The sequence below is a fragment of the Engraulis encrasicolus genome, chromosome 3, assembly GCF_034702125.1.
Source record: "Engraulis encrasicolus isolate BLACKSEA-1 chromosome 3, IST_EnEncr_1.0, whole genome shotgun sequence".
NCBI lineage: Eukaryota > Metazoa > Chordata > Actinopteri > Clupeiformes > Engraulidae > Engraulis > Engraulis encrasicolus.
In genome coordinates this window covers 12,001,049-12,017,839 of record NC_085859.1, presented here as the reverse complement: position 1 = coordinate 12,017,839, position 16,791 = coordinate 12,001,049, and the positions used below count along the sequence as shown (strand labels likewise).

Genomic DNA, 16,791 nt, shown 5'->3' with positions numbered 1-16,791 from the left:
TTAATTTATGGTGAAAATGTTGGCTACATAGAATAACTCGTTATTGTTGTCAGTGTTAATGTTGTGTTACTGGGGAAAAGCAAAACTGGAATGCAAGTTGTGTTTTAATTTTAGTTAGCCAACATCATATGATAAGATGGTGATTTATCAAACAATTACAAGGAAATTACAAGGAAAAGCACTTTTATTTGTTTTTTTATAAAACCAATAAGTACATATGGAATAAATAAGTGAAACGCAACCATAACCTCTGTACAAGACTTTTTTTAAACTAATGCAGAGTGAAAAAAAAAACAGAAAAAAAATGGTCCCAAGATTAAAACAATCTAATGTCCTCAGGTTCAGACAACCGATCTTACACAAGGCAATAGTTTTGGCTGGACTCTGGTAAAACAAGAGTAATAACAAATTAAAAAAACAAACCAAAAGAGTGAATTTGTGGTATAAATATTTACATACTTTAGCGAGCAGACATGAACTGGGTGTGTAAAGATACTTTTAATATGGATAGTCATTAGTGTCTGAGCTACCAGCCCTGCTGGCCCTGTTCTTAATGAGATCTGTAACAGTATGTCATTTTAGCCATTTGAAAATGCATGCTGCCCATTCACAAATTTGATCCTTAAGTTTGCTGCCAAAGATGTACTTCAGAATGGTGGACATGGAGAAGGTCCACCTTTTCATGTATGAAAAGAGTACATTTCTAAGTCATGATAAATATTTAAATGATGGTGGTGGTGAATATACATGAAAAAGATAACATTTGTGATGGGGCAGCACGCATTCTGGAAATAAAGTACCAGTAAAAATGACATGCTTTAACTTTAAACTTTATTCCCCACCCTCCTGAGGCCTTCTGCCACAGATACTGTCTGATTAGTGGAGTATTCCAATAAGCCAGTTCAGTCATTAAACCAGAGACAGGGGCTTGCTTAACTTGCATCCTAAATGCTTGGTCACTACACAGGGGGCGATTTGCTTTTGTTATGGTAGTGAACATCTTTTTTTTATTTGCCCGCCTTCCAGCTGGCTGGATTGGAATAACTGTTCATGGACTTCAAATGGTGGCATAGACTATTTGTGATCTATGACGTCTAAACATGGGTGTACCAACATGGATAGTTCCAGTGATGTTTGGTCCAGATATGTCGCTGTTTTAGGGCCAAGAATGCATTGCTATGCCAAGCCCAGCCTTTTTTCCTCATGTTTACCACTTAGGCTACGTACGTCAAGGGTTAAGCTAAACTACCTGTATGGAAATACTCCAAGACCCCAGGCCATTTTCTTTTTTTACAGTGTCACTGATTGTTCTATTTCATCCGTCTTTTCCATAGATTCAGTAGGATTGCTAAAGCTATGAAATACATCATTCTCTACGGCTACAAAACTAGCACATGCTAGCACTTCCCTATGGTTAGATGCCACTACCACAGCAGGCTTGGCAGCCATCATGCTAACGAGCACATCAACCCACACGGATAACGCCTTTCTTCAGATAACTCCTTTTTAAAAAGCAAGAACACACGGTTAAAAAGTGAACAATAGAACCAACAGATTTTTAAAATGTGCCACATTAAAACAAATTCCAGGTGTCAAAACTCCAGTTGAGAAAGTAAAACTCCTGCCACAGTTTCTCTCTAACACAGCCAACTTCAATGAGTTAGTAACAGGTCTATCTGTCTTGTGAACTCATCAGGTTCAGCTGAGTTAGAACTGGTTGGATCAAATTTGCTGCAGAGGTTTTACTTTCTAACCCAGAGATTGGCACACCAAAATTTTAAGTTGGTTCTATGCATCACTTTAGTTTATACTGAGTTCCCCTCCCACTCTGAAGTGACCCATCAATGATTATATTGGCAGTAGCCTACATCTGCCACACCAGTGCTACCTTAGTAACAGACTCCGATACCTAGTGTCAGGTGATGAACCTTCATCTTCTTAACCACTAACTAGAGCGTTAATTAAATTAAAATAATTAAATGTGATGCGACAACCATTTGTGGTGGTGTGTACCTCAAACAGAGTAGTCTGAAGTTGAACACACAAGGGCTGAAGTTGCAGTCCTAGTAGTAAAAATTGCAGTTATACGTGTGTGAATCTGTAGTATGTGTTATGTCAGAAATGCAGGGACCTATGCGGTTATCTTGGGGTGCTTCCGAGAGTGAGGGGGGCATGTAATGTGTAGGGGTGGGTGAGTGAATGAATGCGTAATGGTGGGGATTGGATCTGGAGAACAAACAGAGGGCACTTGAGAAAAAAACAAACAAATTTTTAAAAAAGATAAAAATCAGCATATAAAACAATAAAACCTAAAAACACACGTCATCGGCCTCTTGTTGTGTGACTCCAGGCGGGTCACCTAGTGTATTTTGCCAACACACACACCCACAGTACACACAGGGCCTTTAGCAAAGCATAATGATATGCCCTTGGATTCAGACCACCTCCGACTAAGAGCAGAGGCAACAGGCATGAGGTGTGTGTGTGTGTGGTGTGTGTGTGTGTGTGTGTGTGTGTGTGTGTGTACTACAGCAGCAGGACAGAGATGCAGGACTAGATGAGAACAGTGTGAACCCTCCCGAGTGTGTGAGGGGGGGCGTGATCAGAAGAGGACATACTCTATGGCCACAGTGCACTCGCACATGTAGGTGTGTGTGTGTGCGTGTGTGTGTGTGTAACATCAGCAGCGGGTCTCACAGTTTTTCTTTCCTTTCTAACAAAAAAAAGCTGAACCTACAAGAAAAGCCTGAGGCTTGACCTAGAGAGGAGGAGTAGGAGAGGAGAGAAGAACGAGAGATAAACGAGGGAGGAGGGAGGGGCAGAGAGAGGCAACAGAGCGGAGGAGAGATGACAGCTAGGATAGACAGAGTTAGCTTTCCTCTCGACTGCCGGAGCCGGAGAACTCCAACTTTCCCTTCTTGGTGGGTGGAGCTCCCTCTTCTGATTCCTACAGTGGAGGAAAACAAACAAACAAACAAACAAACCACACAATGAGTAAGGCATCAGCCTACAGCTGGGGATGTGCTGACTCAACAGAACCATCAACCATATCAAAGAAAAAAAGCACCAAATGACGTATAAATATTTCATAAATACTTCATTTGAATTGTTTTACTATTAGGAATCGGAATGCTTTTTTAAAAGTAAGTTACCGTTCTATTGAGCAATAATATGGAATCGTGCTTGAAATGTTAGAACTTATTTCTATGCTTAAATTTGCCATAGCCAGCCGCCCGCCAACTAACCACGCACATACAGGCTTGCATGACAAATTAATAAAGTCTATTCTATTCTATTCTATACTATACAAGATACCAAGTACCACATGTTAAGTTTATTTAGTTTAGTTCAGCAGGAACCATGCACAATAGACATTGTTTACAGAAGTAAAAAGATGGCTTGTGCCAGATTATAGCTATATAGCTAATTTCCATCTGCAGTCCCTGGACAGGTAAAACAAATATTAAAATACAGTACATAAACAAATAAACAAATAAGCACATCCATAGGCCATGGGTCACAACACCACCTCCACACACACACACACACACACTAAAATGGCATACAGCATGAGTCATATTTTGAATTAAAAAGCATATGATGTGGTCTGTTGACTGGTGTTCTGTATAATGTTCCGTGTACATGAGTAGGGCCCTTCCTACATTACAGCTGTTGAGGAGTTTCAAGTTTGAAAATGTTTACTGGATGTGTGTGTACTGTACCTTGGGGTCTTTAGAAGCATCTGAGAAAGCCTCCTGTTCACCTGAACTCTTTCCCTCTTTTGGGAATTCTGGAAGGGAGAGAAATGGAAATAAAAAACAATAACAATTTTAACTTTAACTTTAACTGTAACGTCAATTCTCACCACTTTGCACATTAGCGACATCTAGTGGTAATGTAACACCATTACCACGTTAGTTTCTCTAAAGTGCAATGAGTTCATCACATTTCCCAGGGTTATACTGTACTGTCAAAAGTTTACAAACACAAGTTGTTTGTACAAATATTAGGTTTTGTGTCTGCATACATATAGTTCTTTCTGGTGAGGGTATGTCGTCCTTTACATCAGATGTGTTTGCTACTGTGTCATATAATAATGCAAAATGTGTTTGTGGCCACAGAAAGCTTTCAGGTGGCTGTACTCACGTAGGGTCCATGTTTGTAGTTTTAACAGTCAGAATATGGCATCAATCCATGCACTGCTAAAGCTTAATGAGGCGTGTGCGTAAAAACTAAAAAAACAAAAGAAGGCAAAAAAAAAAAAAAACACTCACCACTTTTGCCATTGGCCACCGGTGTGTCCTTCGCTGGAGACGGACTCTGTTCGCTTTTGCCCTCCGTGCTGTCACTCTGGGACGTCGCCACGGTTTCGGGGGCGGGACTTGTGGTGTTACTGGTCTCCTGCTTCAGAGGGGAGGAGTCTGCGATGGAGCTCTGATTGCTGTTGTCATCTGAGAGAGAGAGAGAGAGAGAGGAAAGATAATTCAAATTCAATTTCATATTCAAATTCTTCATTAGAGGATAGCCCCTTAGGATGAACATCTTGTTTTCTAGAGGGCCCACATACTTTCATAAAATTAACAAACGTCTCAAAGTTTACCACTTGGTAAAAGCTAAGTGTAATCCCTTTGAGTTTCAGGCACCATGCCACAGCTCTTTCCCCCGTGTACACTGAATTGAATTAATAATTGTATTACAAAGAATTATTTTAAGTGCCTGTCAAAGCTCTTAAGGTAATTGTATGTACAGTAAGTGTAATCTAAATGAGAGCTTGTGTAACAACACGGTGCACCACAATCGGTTTGTTTATGAAACATGGGGGGGGGGGGGGGATACAACTGCTCGCCTCGCACGCACACCACCTGCGATTTCTGGCGGACCACCAATGCTCAACAGACCACAACATTCTTAAAAACACTAAAACGTTCAAACTCGTGCACAGCTCATGGCAGGTGCTGTGGTGACTGCAGGATTAGTACTTAAAGGGCAACTCCTGCCAATTTCAATATGCTGTTGTATTGTTCACGCTACCCTTGACTTGTCAGTACCCAGTGATGGCGCATTGTTTGGCTCAGCCGTTTCTGAGATCTGAGCTATTCTAACGGGGGCAACTTTTGTTTACATTTCAAAAAAACATTTTTATTTATTCCCAAAAACATCCAAAAGGTTGTGCAACATCAGCAGACAGCTAGCAAACAGCGATACCTTTTGGGAAAATATTTGGAGTAGGCCTACGTTCATTTAAAAAAAAATGTATACAAAAGTTGCCCCCATTAGAATAGCTCATATCTCGGAAAGGGCTGAGCCAAAAACTGCGGTGTCACCAGCTACTGACAAGTCAAGGGTAGCATGAGCAATACAACAGCACATTGAAATTGGCAGGAGTTGCCCTTTAAAGTTAAAGATGGGCCACCGCACACTGCCCGAGTTTAAAGACTATTTGTTTTGTGAGCAAAAAAACGACTGTCGTGTTGTTCGGTTACAAGAAAAATAAAGTCTGTAAAGCTAGGCAGTGTATGGTGAGCCATCTTTAACTTTTAAAATTCTCAAACTTCTGTTCTTAACGCATCACCAGTTGAATCAACTTTACTTTACTTTACTTTATTTCTTCAGGACATTGTACATTAATGAACATATACAGCTCCAGGCCTTTTTATTAGAATACCATGAAAAAGTTGATTTATTTCCATAATTCCATCAATAATGTTAAACTGTCATGGATTGTAGATTCATGGCCCAGTTTTTTAACTATTCCAATCATTATTTTTTTTCTTTTTATATACGTTGGCCTTCCAGCTCAAAAAACCCATGAATTGGGGAATTCGCATTATTAGAATATTGTTATAAAATCATATTTTTCTTCATCAAAATTCGGGTCACATTAAATCAGTTGAAATTTGGTACTTTCTACATAACATGCAATGGTCAATACTTGGTTAGGACATTCTCTGTCTTCATAATGGCCATGATGCGTTTAACATTGAAGTCAATGGCAAAAACAGTGCATAGGAGTTATGGAAGCCCAGATATCCTTGATGCTTTGCTGTCAGCTGTTCTTGTTTGTTGACCTGGTACCCCACACTTCACTCTTCAATATACCCTGTAGATTTCCATGCCACGTTTTGGCGCTAACTCACCAGTTGAATTGAATTGAATTGAAAATGAATGGGGTTTAATTTCTGTTGAGTTAGAATTAAACTGGTGAGTTAACACCAAAACGTGGCATGGAAATCTTCGGGTATATTGAAGAGGGAAGTGTAAGGCACCAGGTCAACAAACAAGAACAGCTGACAGCAAAGCATCAAGGATATCTGGGCTTCCATATCTCCCATGCACTGTTTTTGCCATTGACTTCAATGTTAAACGCATCATGGCCATTATGAAGACAGAGAATGTCCTAACCAAGTATTGACCATTGCATGTTATGTAGAAAGTACCAAATTTCAACTGATTTAATGTGACCCAAAAAAATGTGATTTTATAACAATATTCTAATAATGCGAATTCCCCAATTCATGGGTTTTTTGAGCTGGAAGGCCAACGTATATAAAAAGAAAAAAAATAATGATTGGAATAGTTAAAAAACTGGGCCATGAATCTACAATCCATGACAGTTTAACATTATTGATGGAATTATGGAAATAAATCAACATTTTCATGGTATTCTAATAAAAAGGCCTGGAGCTGTACATACATGTACATATATGTAAATATGCCAGATTGTAGCCCAAGGGCTAATTTCCATCTGGTGTCCAAAATAGGCAGGCTAGATGTTTACAAGCAATAGAATTTAAAATAAAACAGACTGTTAGTAACAAAAGAAATAAAACCCACTACAGAAGCAAAAGGCATGCATGTAAATAAAAGGAAAAGAGAAAAGAAAAAGGTCCCAAAATAGGGCCATGTGTTATGTGAGTGTGTGTGTGTGCGTGTACACTGTGTAGAGGCTCAGACCATCAGTGTGAATCAACTTGTGATTTTTTTTCTTACACCTCAGCTGGCAGGTGCACTGGAAATGACCCATAGGTCGCTGATCAGAAAACACCATAAAACTCCCATACACTGACCATTTCGCTTTAACTTAATTCACAATGTTTTGGTCTTAGAAGGTCAAAGCATTATGAATGAAGTTAAAGCGAAATGGTTAGTGTGCGGGAGTTTTGTAGTCTTTTCTGTGAAGCTCCTGTTGTGTTGACATGAGAAAATAAAGTATGCGACACCAAGCTCCGGTTTCTCTTAAAGGGGTATGCTACTATTTTGGGGCTTAATACAGTAAAATCGTTGGCTGGGGTTTATAAAGGTGGTAAAGTGTCTTGTGTAGCATGCTACACGGATCCATTGACTTTCACTAGCTTAGCGACATGCTCCCTCTTTTAACTTGTCTTAAAGCAAGACAACGCTTAACATGAAAAATAAGACACTTTACCACCTTTATAAACCCCAGCCAACAATTTTAACTGTATTAAGCCCCAAAACAGTGGCATACCCCTTTAATGTAACATTGTGGCATCTTGGGCAGCATCATGGAGCTCGGTGTGTAGCTCAGTGTTGAAGACTTTATTTTCAGTGTTTTCATGTGACTTTGCTGGTCTTGCACCCATTTTTGAGACGGATGTGTGTGTGTGTTTTTTTTCTTTGTTAGACTAAATTCCTGTCGCGGTGACCCACCATGCATGTCCATCATCCCCGGGGAGGAGCTGTTCTCTGGGGTGGTCAGCTCTGAGCCGTACTTGTCATCCTTGCCCTTCTTCTTGCTCTTGCTCTTCTGCGGACGGACATGGCAAAACAGATGCTCCAGTCAGTGCCAGAGTCTCACACACACACACACACACACACACGCACGCACGCACGCACGCGCGCGCACGCACGCACGCACGCACGCACACGCACACACACACACACACACACACACACACACACACACACACACTTGTGTACAGAGCAGCCAGAAACACACACACACACACATGTGCGCACACACACACAGTCTTGTGTACAGAGCAGCCACAGCCAGAGCCAAACAACCAAAACAACATGAAACACAGCAGGTGTTGTCACACTTAATGCTATGACTATATAAGGCAGACACGCAACATTAATTTCCATTCAATAATGTAGTCTTCTTATGATTATTTTAATGATGCCATTTAGTGTGTGTTACATTAAAAATTCTTGGTTGGAAATGGGCATTTATCTTCCAAGTGTTGGTCTTAAACCTGGTGGTGCCCATCTCCCAAAGGCTTAGAGTTACTGTTGGCATTACTGCAGTGCAATGAATTGAATTGAACCCCTGGCTAAGGCCCACACAGCCACAGAAGCAATGGCTAGAGTGGTGTCTTTCTATACCATACACCAGTGTTTCCCAACCAGGGGTACGTGTACCACCAGGGGTACGCGAGCACATTGCAGGGGGTACTTGGAAAAATATAATTTTAACAAATACATGGAGCTTAGTTACATTGGGATAGAGAAAGCGATATAAAACTTGACTTAGGGGGTACTCATGGCACAACGAAAATGCTTAGGGGGTACACAAGACAAAAATGGTTGGGAACCACTGCCATACACCATACAAGTAGGCCACCGTCACATGGAAAGCCCAAGGGGAGTATGCCAAGAACCTGGCTAAGTAGTTCAAATGAAGTCAACCTTGAGATAGTGGTAAACCATCTAATACAAGAAGCCTGGGGGGTGGTAAGACGTTCCTTTCCAGAGGGCCGCAGAGACTTGGACTGGGAGGAGTGGGGTTGACAGCTGTGGGGCTATCTATGAGCAGATGTACCACTTCATGCAGGTCCCCAACCTTTCTGGGTCAGAGGGCTACTGAAAGCTACCCGAGGGCTACTTTTGTTCCAAACCCTTTATTGATGTCTTGACATCATTCCCAAACCACACTAGATTGAATGATAATTTGCTTAAACGGTATAAGGAAATATTCTTTATAGGCTATAAAGAAATAATCTCATAATTATATTCAGTAACTGTGACTAAGTCCACCAGTGTGCGATGATCCTTCTTCTTTACTATGGATTACTGATGACTGCACTTCACCAGCACCTGGAACCTGGCTGTGCATAGGAGATCCAGATCTTTGAAGACAATATTATCGTTTATCGCAATAAGTTCTTGGCCAATTTATCTTCCAGCAAAATTTGTTATCGTGACAGGCCTATCCCCAGGTATTATGGACATCCAGACTACAACATGAAAAGTTAAGTCTGTCACCACCTCATTAGCAAACCTGTGGAACCAATGGATGGCGTTCAAACCGTTAAGGGCAAATTACAGTTCTGCATCAACCGACACAAATTGTCACTTGGCCGATCAGTTTTGCTGTTGTGGCTCTGCGCACTCACTAGAGAGAAAACACTGATATTGTATTAAACAGAATATCGACAAGCCTTTTGCTGTCGCAAACTACCGGCTCTGTGCTGCCACAAGAACAAGGAAGTAGCTGAGCCGATCAATCACAGCGCCTTTTGTCTGCGAGGTTCACACACGCGCATTTGTCGCCTAGTCAGGATTTTTTTTAGGTGCATGGCAATGGTGCACCTAAGTCACGCCCTCTACTTCCTGGTTCATGGGGCAGAGGGAGTCAAAAAATGATTACTGGGCTTGAAAATTAGTGATTTTTGGATTTGTGGTGCATAGGTGGAGGTCCAAGGTTTGGATTGGTGTCAAAAAAACACTCATTTTCAAGCCCAGTAATTATTTTTTGACTCCCGCTGCCCCATGAACCAGGAAGTAGAGGGTGTGACTTAGGTGCCCCATGCTCGCAGAGCCTCTGCATGGGGGGCGTGGTCAAACGCAGAGACAGATTTGATGCTCGCCAAGGCTATGTTGGAGCGTCAGAGGCTATGCATAAATTGGGCTTTAAACTGCACGTAGTAGGCCAGCATAGCTGTATTATTCACCATGGTAATCTTTCTCAAACGACTCACTATGCAAATTCAAAACAGAAAAAAACAGTGATACACACAGATAATGTTGAAGGATAGATGACATTCTAGAGTACCCTCAAGTTGGCTAAGAGTATTCGTTACTTGTGATCAAAAGCCAATTCTTTACTTACGTCATCGGATTTGGGTTCTGTCACTGGCACCCACTTGTAGATCCTGAGAGACGTGTCTCCAACTGTTACCCATTTCTTTTCCCTGTGGGACGAAAAAAAAAAACATTGGAGAAGGCACACTCAACTTCAAAACTAAAGATCTTGGAACTAGTGAGTTCAAAGACTGTCAGTTTGAAGTAGACAACTGTACTCCTGGGCATATTCTCATTACGTATTTATTTAGACCAGGGGTGAGGGACCTATGTCTCAAGGGCCGTTTAAAAACTCAAATGAGGGCAGACAGTCTATACTCAACATGTTCTACAGGTCAATATATGAAGCCAATTGGAGCCAATTTGGATTGGAGCCAATTTTGGTCCCCTAGGGGAGATTCTTTCTCTGCACTTATCCCATTTGGACTAGTGAATCACATTGAAGTACACACACTAGTCCGTAGCAGTGGGCTGCCTGCTGAGCGGCGCCCGGGGAGCAGTGTGGGGGTTAGGTGCCTTGCTCAAGGGCACTTCAGCCGTGGTTCGGTCGGGCATTGAACCGGGAACCCTTGGGTTGCCAACCCAGTGCTCTAACCACTGAGCCACGACTGCCATTCGAGAGATGTGGAGCAAAAAAGGAAAAGCCTGCTGTCCCTAATGCAGTATGAGGGGTGAAGGACTGTTGTAACGACTGTGAGAAAGGTGTACTATGGTACATGAAACCAGATTTTCAGACATTGCTGTTTTTTATATTTTCTGTAGAAAAACGTCTTATTCAATGTCACATTGGCTATAATTTGTTATATAAGGTACATTTTTTCCAATTTCATGGATTTTCATTGTACAATATAGGACAGAACGAGCCCAGTGAAAAAAAACATGAAAATGAAAAAGCTGAGCCATTTAAAAAAATATTCGTGTGTACACGTATAATCAGAGCTTTCAGTTATTTGTGTGGATTTTGGGCTTGCCTCGGATGGACCTGCCATAAAATAAGACACCAAGATGTGTTATTAGGTCCTCATATGATCCTTATACAGTTGCCACCACACAACACACCTCATCCAAAATGTTCCGTATGACCATCACGTAAGTAACAGAGCTTTTACCTTGTGTTTAACATCTCATTATCAATATTTACAGTTGCTAGTGTGGTGTAGTGTAGTGTAGTGTAGTGTAGTGTAGTGTACAGTAGTGTAGTGTAGAGAAAGGTGTACTTTATGGTGAAGTGCAAAGATTCAGAAGATATAAGTTTGCCCAACAATGCCCAAAAAGTAACATGTGAACTTTTAAATACAAGGATGGCCATTGAACTTTAGAGTAAAGCTCACGATGGTGAGTTCTTAAGGGGGGGGGGGCTGTTACCAACCGCATTGCAGAAAGAATAATAAACTGCATCCAGCTTCTTGAGGAAACATAAAGGTGGTGCAGGCATATTATTTGAAGAAAACAAAAGTGTAAAAGGTGCCACATGGCCAAAGAAATGTTGGTTATGGCAAGTAGGCCATGCAAACCATGAAAGGCCTGTGTGTGTCCTATACAGCCAGAGCATTTTACAATTTTATCCCACATATTGCTTTTTTGTTGTGATGTGATTTGCTCCATGCAGTAGTGCCAGTTTAGACCACACACACACACACACACACACACACACACACACACACACACACACACACACACACACACACACACACACACACACACACACTTCAACTAGTGGACAGTTTCTGGCTGGAGATGCTTAGTCAGAACATTTCAGGGAAGCACACATCCCACTCAATCCGTGGTTTGTTTTTATAGGAGTGTCACAACAAACAGACCTTCTGCAGGGAACAAAGACATCAGGAGTGGCTAGCACACCGACAGGACGCTCAGAAGTTGGAGACTAGTGTGAAAAGCAGTCTTGAGGTGAACAACGACTTGACTGCCCCGGGACAATAAGCCCCCCTGCAGGCACAACAGGCCCACCATGCCTACCGCCCTCGCGGACAAAACTTCGAAGAGATCGAGTGCTCGCTCTCTAGCATTCTTTGTGTATCAATGCTGAAGGCGCCGGGTAGGGAGACCAGTCTCCAGTTGAGCGAGAACATCTCGTTTCCATTGCAACAGAGTAGCCCACCCAGACGACATCAAAGATTTGCTTTAAAAATACAATCTGCTACTCTGGATAGGCTGCGGGTCATTCAATAAAAGTTGTAGGGCTGTTCACTTAGGCTACTTTGTATCTGCCCACAAGAAACACTATGCCTTTGTACTGTAAATTGCATTCTCTCGATAAGATGCCTATTGTAGCCTACTCAAAATAAAGTCATATAAGTAAATTGTTCTATCAACTTCATCACGTCAATCACCCCACTCAATTCTATTTACCCATGAAAATACCAGTAGGCTATTTCCCAAAATATGGCCACAGTATCAAGATCATATGAAAACACAAACCATTTGTGGCGATACTGAAAATTATATAAGTGATTTTAAATGTTTATTTGATCCAGCATAATCCCTCCAACTTCCTAAATACAACCTAAAAGTTCACAAATGAGCAACTTGTATCTTTTCCCCCTAAATGTTAAGGGCAGTAGCGTGTGAAACCTGCGTGCCATGTCTCCCAGCCCCCAACGCACGCCTATTTCTGTCCTCCTGGAAGAACCACTCCAAGCGCTACATTTAAAACCCCGGGAACGTATAAAAGTATTCTCACTCTAGAGCGCCTTCGTCGTGCGGCTAGTAAGTCACTCACTTAAGTGTAGATAACTAATGCCGAATCGAACCGTCTCCCCGAATATTAGGCGAGGACACAAAGCGCTCTCTAGCCGGCATTACAGGCTCAAACAGCAACGGCTTCATGTGACTGCAACGAAATGGCTTCTAGGTTCAACCCACATTAAATTTTAATGGAAGAAAATCGCCTAATATACTTAGTAATACTCGGTTAAAAACACCGGCAGGCCACGTACAGGCGCGCGTGTACGGCTACACCTGAGGCGAAGGAAGATTGCCACCAAAAATCGAACTCAATAAAAGCCCCTTCTTTGGTTTCAATACATTGTTTCTCCTCGTTGTCTCTCCTCCCCCACAGTCTCTTTCTGTCCTTGGATAACGTGTAATGCCTTTTTTGCTCTTACCATTTCCGTACTTTCTCAATAGCGGCCATAACCCGCTTGATGTCATCTTTCGCCCGGCTTCGGGTCTCCGCGCGGACCGACCTGCCCGACATTACTGCTGTTGGTAAAATATCTTTTTAGCTCGCGCCGGCTGTTTAGACACAATGCGAATGCTCAGCAGAGGATTGAGAGAGCAGTTTTGCGCATGCGCATATCTCCCTCTCTCACACACCACACAGAGGACGGTGGTGCCCCGAGGACTAGAGCGAGCAAAAAGCGGCACAGACGGCGGTGTTCATGCGGGGAGAGATGGCCTCGACAGAATTTATCCGGATGTTTGTCCTCACAAAACAGGGACTTATCTTGTAGTTTCAAATAAAACACAAAGCTTTACTTTTAGTCCAACAGTTTAATGAAACCAGATTTTCAGACATTGCTGTTTTTTATCTTTTCTCTAGAAAAACATCTTATTCAATGTCACATTGGCTATAATTTGACATATCAGTGCAATTTTTCCAATTTAATGGATTTTCATTGTACAATATACACCGAGCGAGCCCAGTGGAAAAAAAAAAACATGAAAATGAAAAAGCTGAGCCATTTAAAAAAAAATGATTCATGTGTAGGCCTACACGTATAATCACTTGCTTGCTTGCAATTTGTGTGGATTTTGGGCTTGCCTCGAATGGACCTGCCATAAAATAAGACACCAAGATGTGTTATTAGGTCCTCATATGATCCTTATACAGTTGCTACCACACAACACACCTCATCCAAAATGTTCCGTATGACCATCACGTAAGTAACAGAGCAACATTTTATCTTTTATCAATATTTACGGTTGCTAGTGTGGTGTACTGTAGTGTAGTGCACAGTAGTGTAGTGTAGTGTAGTGTAGAGTTGTGTAGCATAGTGTAGTGTACCATAATGTAGTGTAGTGTAATGCACATTGTAGTCTAGTGTAGTGTAGCGCAGTGTAGCAGAGTGCAGTGGAGGGTAGTTGTCGAGTGGTGTGATGTATGGGTGGTATGTCTCCCCGGCAGACAGGAGAGTCTTTATGCCAGCAGCTCAGAGGAGGCGTCTGAGGAGGCCCCTGAGGCCTGCGGACAGCCCAGAGGGAAGCCCAAGACGCCCCTCACAAACGCCTCGAAGGTCACCTCCTCTGGCATCTCCCTCTCCAGTGTGGTGTCCGTGTCTGGAGAGAGAGAGAGAGAGAGAGAGAGAGAGAGAGAGAGAGAGAGAATAGTGCAAGAGACTTAAGGGCCGTACACACACATCGCTGCTATTTACTAGCTTCTCGCTTGCTCGCCTACTCGCCTCTCTTTCATGGAACGTTCGCTCTGCCTTCCAATTGGTTACTCGCTTACTCGCCTCGCTTTCAACTCGGGATCTGCCCACATCGCATCGCTTGTACAGTACTCGCCTACGAGTCTCGCTGGAACACATTAACATTCTATTGAGTTCATTCGCTGAGCGAGTAACTAGAAGCAACGTGTGTGTACGGCCCTTTTGTCTTAAATAAAAAGGTATGGGGGGGGGGGGGGGACGACAAAAAGAAAGTCACGGAAAGTAGTTTTCTGTTTTATTCGTCAAGTGCCAAGACTAACGTGCCAGGACTAACTTTGTCGAAGACACTAACGTCAAAACGTCTTGACACTTGCCCAATGAAACAGAAAGCTACCTTCCACATCTGAAGATACTCCGGTGACTTTCTTTTGCTAGTCCTTTCCCCTATGGCGCACCAGATTGTGAAGTACAGGAGCGCAGACGATAGCTCTCTCGTCTATCATGCACAGGAACATTATAATAATCAGGGATGGAGCAGCAAATTGTGAGTCCTATGTACAATCAGCTCCAATGGACCGCCAGCCATACAGCTACAGTACATACTGTATATCAGACACTGTGTGTGCCCTCTGTATACATGGGGCCCTGGTGGCTCAGTCACACTTTTACACCCCTGTGCGACACCCCTGATTATAAGGCCAGTTTATACCCCACATGTGAGACCAATATAGATACAGTGCCCTCCATAATTATTGGCACCCCTGGTTGAGATGTGTTAAAAGCCTTAAAATAAATTCAGTGTTTATTGCAGAAGAAAACTGTCACACTGAAAATTGTAGGAAAATGTAGCCTTCAACTCAAATGAATTGTAAGAAAATAAAAAAAATCCCTGACTAAAAAATAATTATTTTTCATTAAATCACCTGTTCCACAATTATTGGCACCCTTAACAATTCCCAGGAAATAAATATAATTGAAGCATTTCTGTCATTTCTACAGTAGTTTACAAAGTTTACCAGAGTATGTAGGAACATTTAATTAGTAATTCATCACTTCCTGTTTCCCTGGGGTATAAATATGACGTGACACCGAGGTCATTTCTCTTATCCACTCTTAAACATGGGAAAGACAAAGGAACACAGCATACAAGTGAGGCAGATGTGCGTCGACCTTCACAGGTCAGGCAGAGGCTACAAGAAGATTGCCACTCAACTGCAGCTGCCCCTATCCACTGTGAGAGGAATAATTAAGAAGTTCAAAACAACTGGAACAGTGGTAAACAAGCCTGGACGAGGACCCAAGTTTATTTTGCCACCACGCACAGTGAGGAGGATTGTAAGAGAAATCAAAAGATCTCTAAAGCTCACTGTTACAGAATTACAACAAATGGTAGCATCCTGGGGTCACAAAGTCTCCAAATCAACCATCAGGCGCTGTCTACACGCCAACAAGCTGTTTGGGAGGCATGCATGGAGAAAACCTTTCCTCACTCACGCCAAGCGGTATTGGGGCTTCAACTGGGACCGTGTGCTTTGGTCAGATGAGACCACGATTGAGCTTTTTGGCAACAAACACTCTAAGTGGGTCTGGTGTGCCACGAAAGATGCGCATGCTGAAAAGCACCTCATACCCACTGTGAAGTATGGGGGTGGTTCGCTTCCAAAGGCCCTGGGAACCTTGTTAGGGTGCATGGCATCATGAATGCTTTGAAATACCAGGACATTTTAAATCAAAATCTGTTGCCCTCTGCCCGAAAGCTGAAGATGGGTCGTCACTGGGTCTTTCAGCAAGACAATGACCCTAAACATATGGCCAAATCTACACAGAAATGGTTCACCAGACTCAAAATCAAGCTCCTCCCATGGCCATCTCAGTCCCCAGACCTCAACCCCATTGAGAACCTGTGGGGTGAGCTGAAGAGGAGAGTACAGAGGAGAGGACCCAGGTCTCTGGATGATTTAGAGAGATTCTGCAAAGAGGAATGGCTGAAGATCCCTCTTTCTGTCTTTTCCCATCTTGTGAAACATTATAGGAGAAGATTAGGTGTTGTTTTGTTGGCAAAAGGGGGTTGTACAAAATATTAACACCAGGGGTGCTAATAATTGTGACACACATTATTTGATGTCAAATAATTATTTCTTTATGTGGGATTTTTTCCCCACTGAATAAATGCACTTGTATTGAAGGTTGGATTTTTCTCTTTTTTTTCCATTAAGGTCCCATATTATTTAGAAAAAAAATAAAATAATTGGAAGCTAAAAAACACATCTCAACCAGGGGTGCCAATAATTATGGAGGGCACTGTATGTGTGGCTCAGGGATGGAAATAAGCACCCGTCCACCTGCCAATGACGGG

At 42.3% G+C, this 16,791-nt stretch overlaps 2 protein-coding genes across 2 annotated transcripts in view; both read right to left on the bottom strand.

The window, feature by feature from the left end:
• Positions 1 to 166: 166 nt before the first annotated feature.
• bcl7a (BAF chromatin remodeling complex subunit BCL7A) lies at positions 167 to 13,403 on the bottom strand. The gene is made up of 6 exons (XM_063194753.1): positions 13,170 to 13,403; positions 10,073 to 10,154; positions 7,669 to 7,765; positions 4,275 to 4,451; positions 3,723 to 3,790; positions 167 to 2,947 (listed from the first exon to the last, which is right to left on the bottom strand). Exons 1-6 carry the CDS (start codon positions 13,259 to 13,261, stop codon positions 2,870 to 2,872), a joined length of 594 nt encoding a protein of 197 aa, XP_063050823.1. The 5' UTR covers positions 13,262 to 13,403; the 3' UTR covers positions 167 to 2,869.
• A 134-nt stretch (positions 13,404 to 13,537) lies between these two features.
• Positions 13,538 to 16,791, bottom strand: part of cfap251 (cilia and flagella associated protein 251) — a 29,307-nt gene continuing 26,053 nt past the window's right edge. Inside the window, exon 23 of the mRNA XM_063194765.1 lies at positions 13,538 to 14,343. Coding sequence (XP_063050835.1) covers positions 14,204 to 14,343 — 140 coding nt within the window. The 3' untranslated portion in view covers positions 13,538 to 14,203. The remainder of the gene's footprint in view (positions 14,344 to 16,791) is intronic.

Coding starts and splice junctions, on each gene's coding strand:
- bcl7a (XM_063194753.1), bottom strand. CDS start 13,261: ATGTCGGGCAGGTCGGTCCGCGCGGAGACCCGAAGCCGGGCGAAAGAT. Junction 10,155..13,169: donor ATTGAGAAAGTACGGAAATG/GTAAGAGCAAAA, acceptor TTCGTCCCACAG/GGAAAAGAAATGGGTAACAG. Junction 2,948..3,722: donor ATGCTTCTAAAGACCCCAAG/GTACAGTACACA, acceptor CCTCCACTGTAG/GAATCAGAAGAGGGAGCTCC.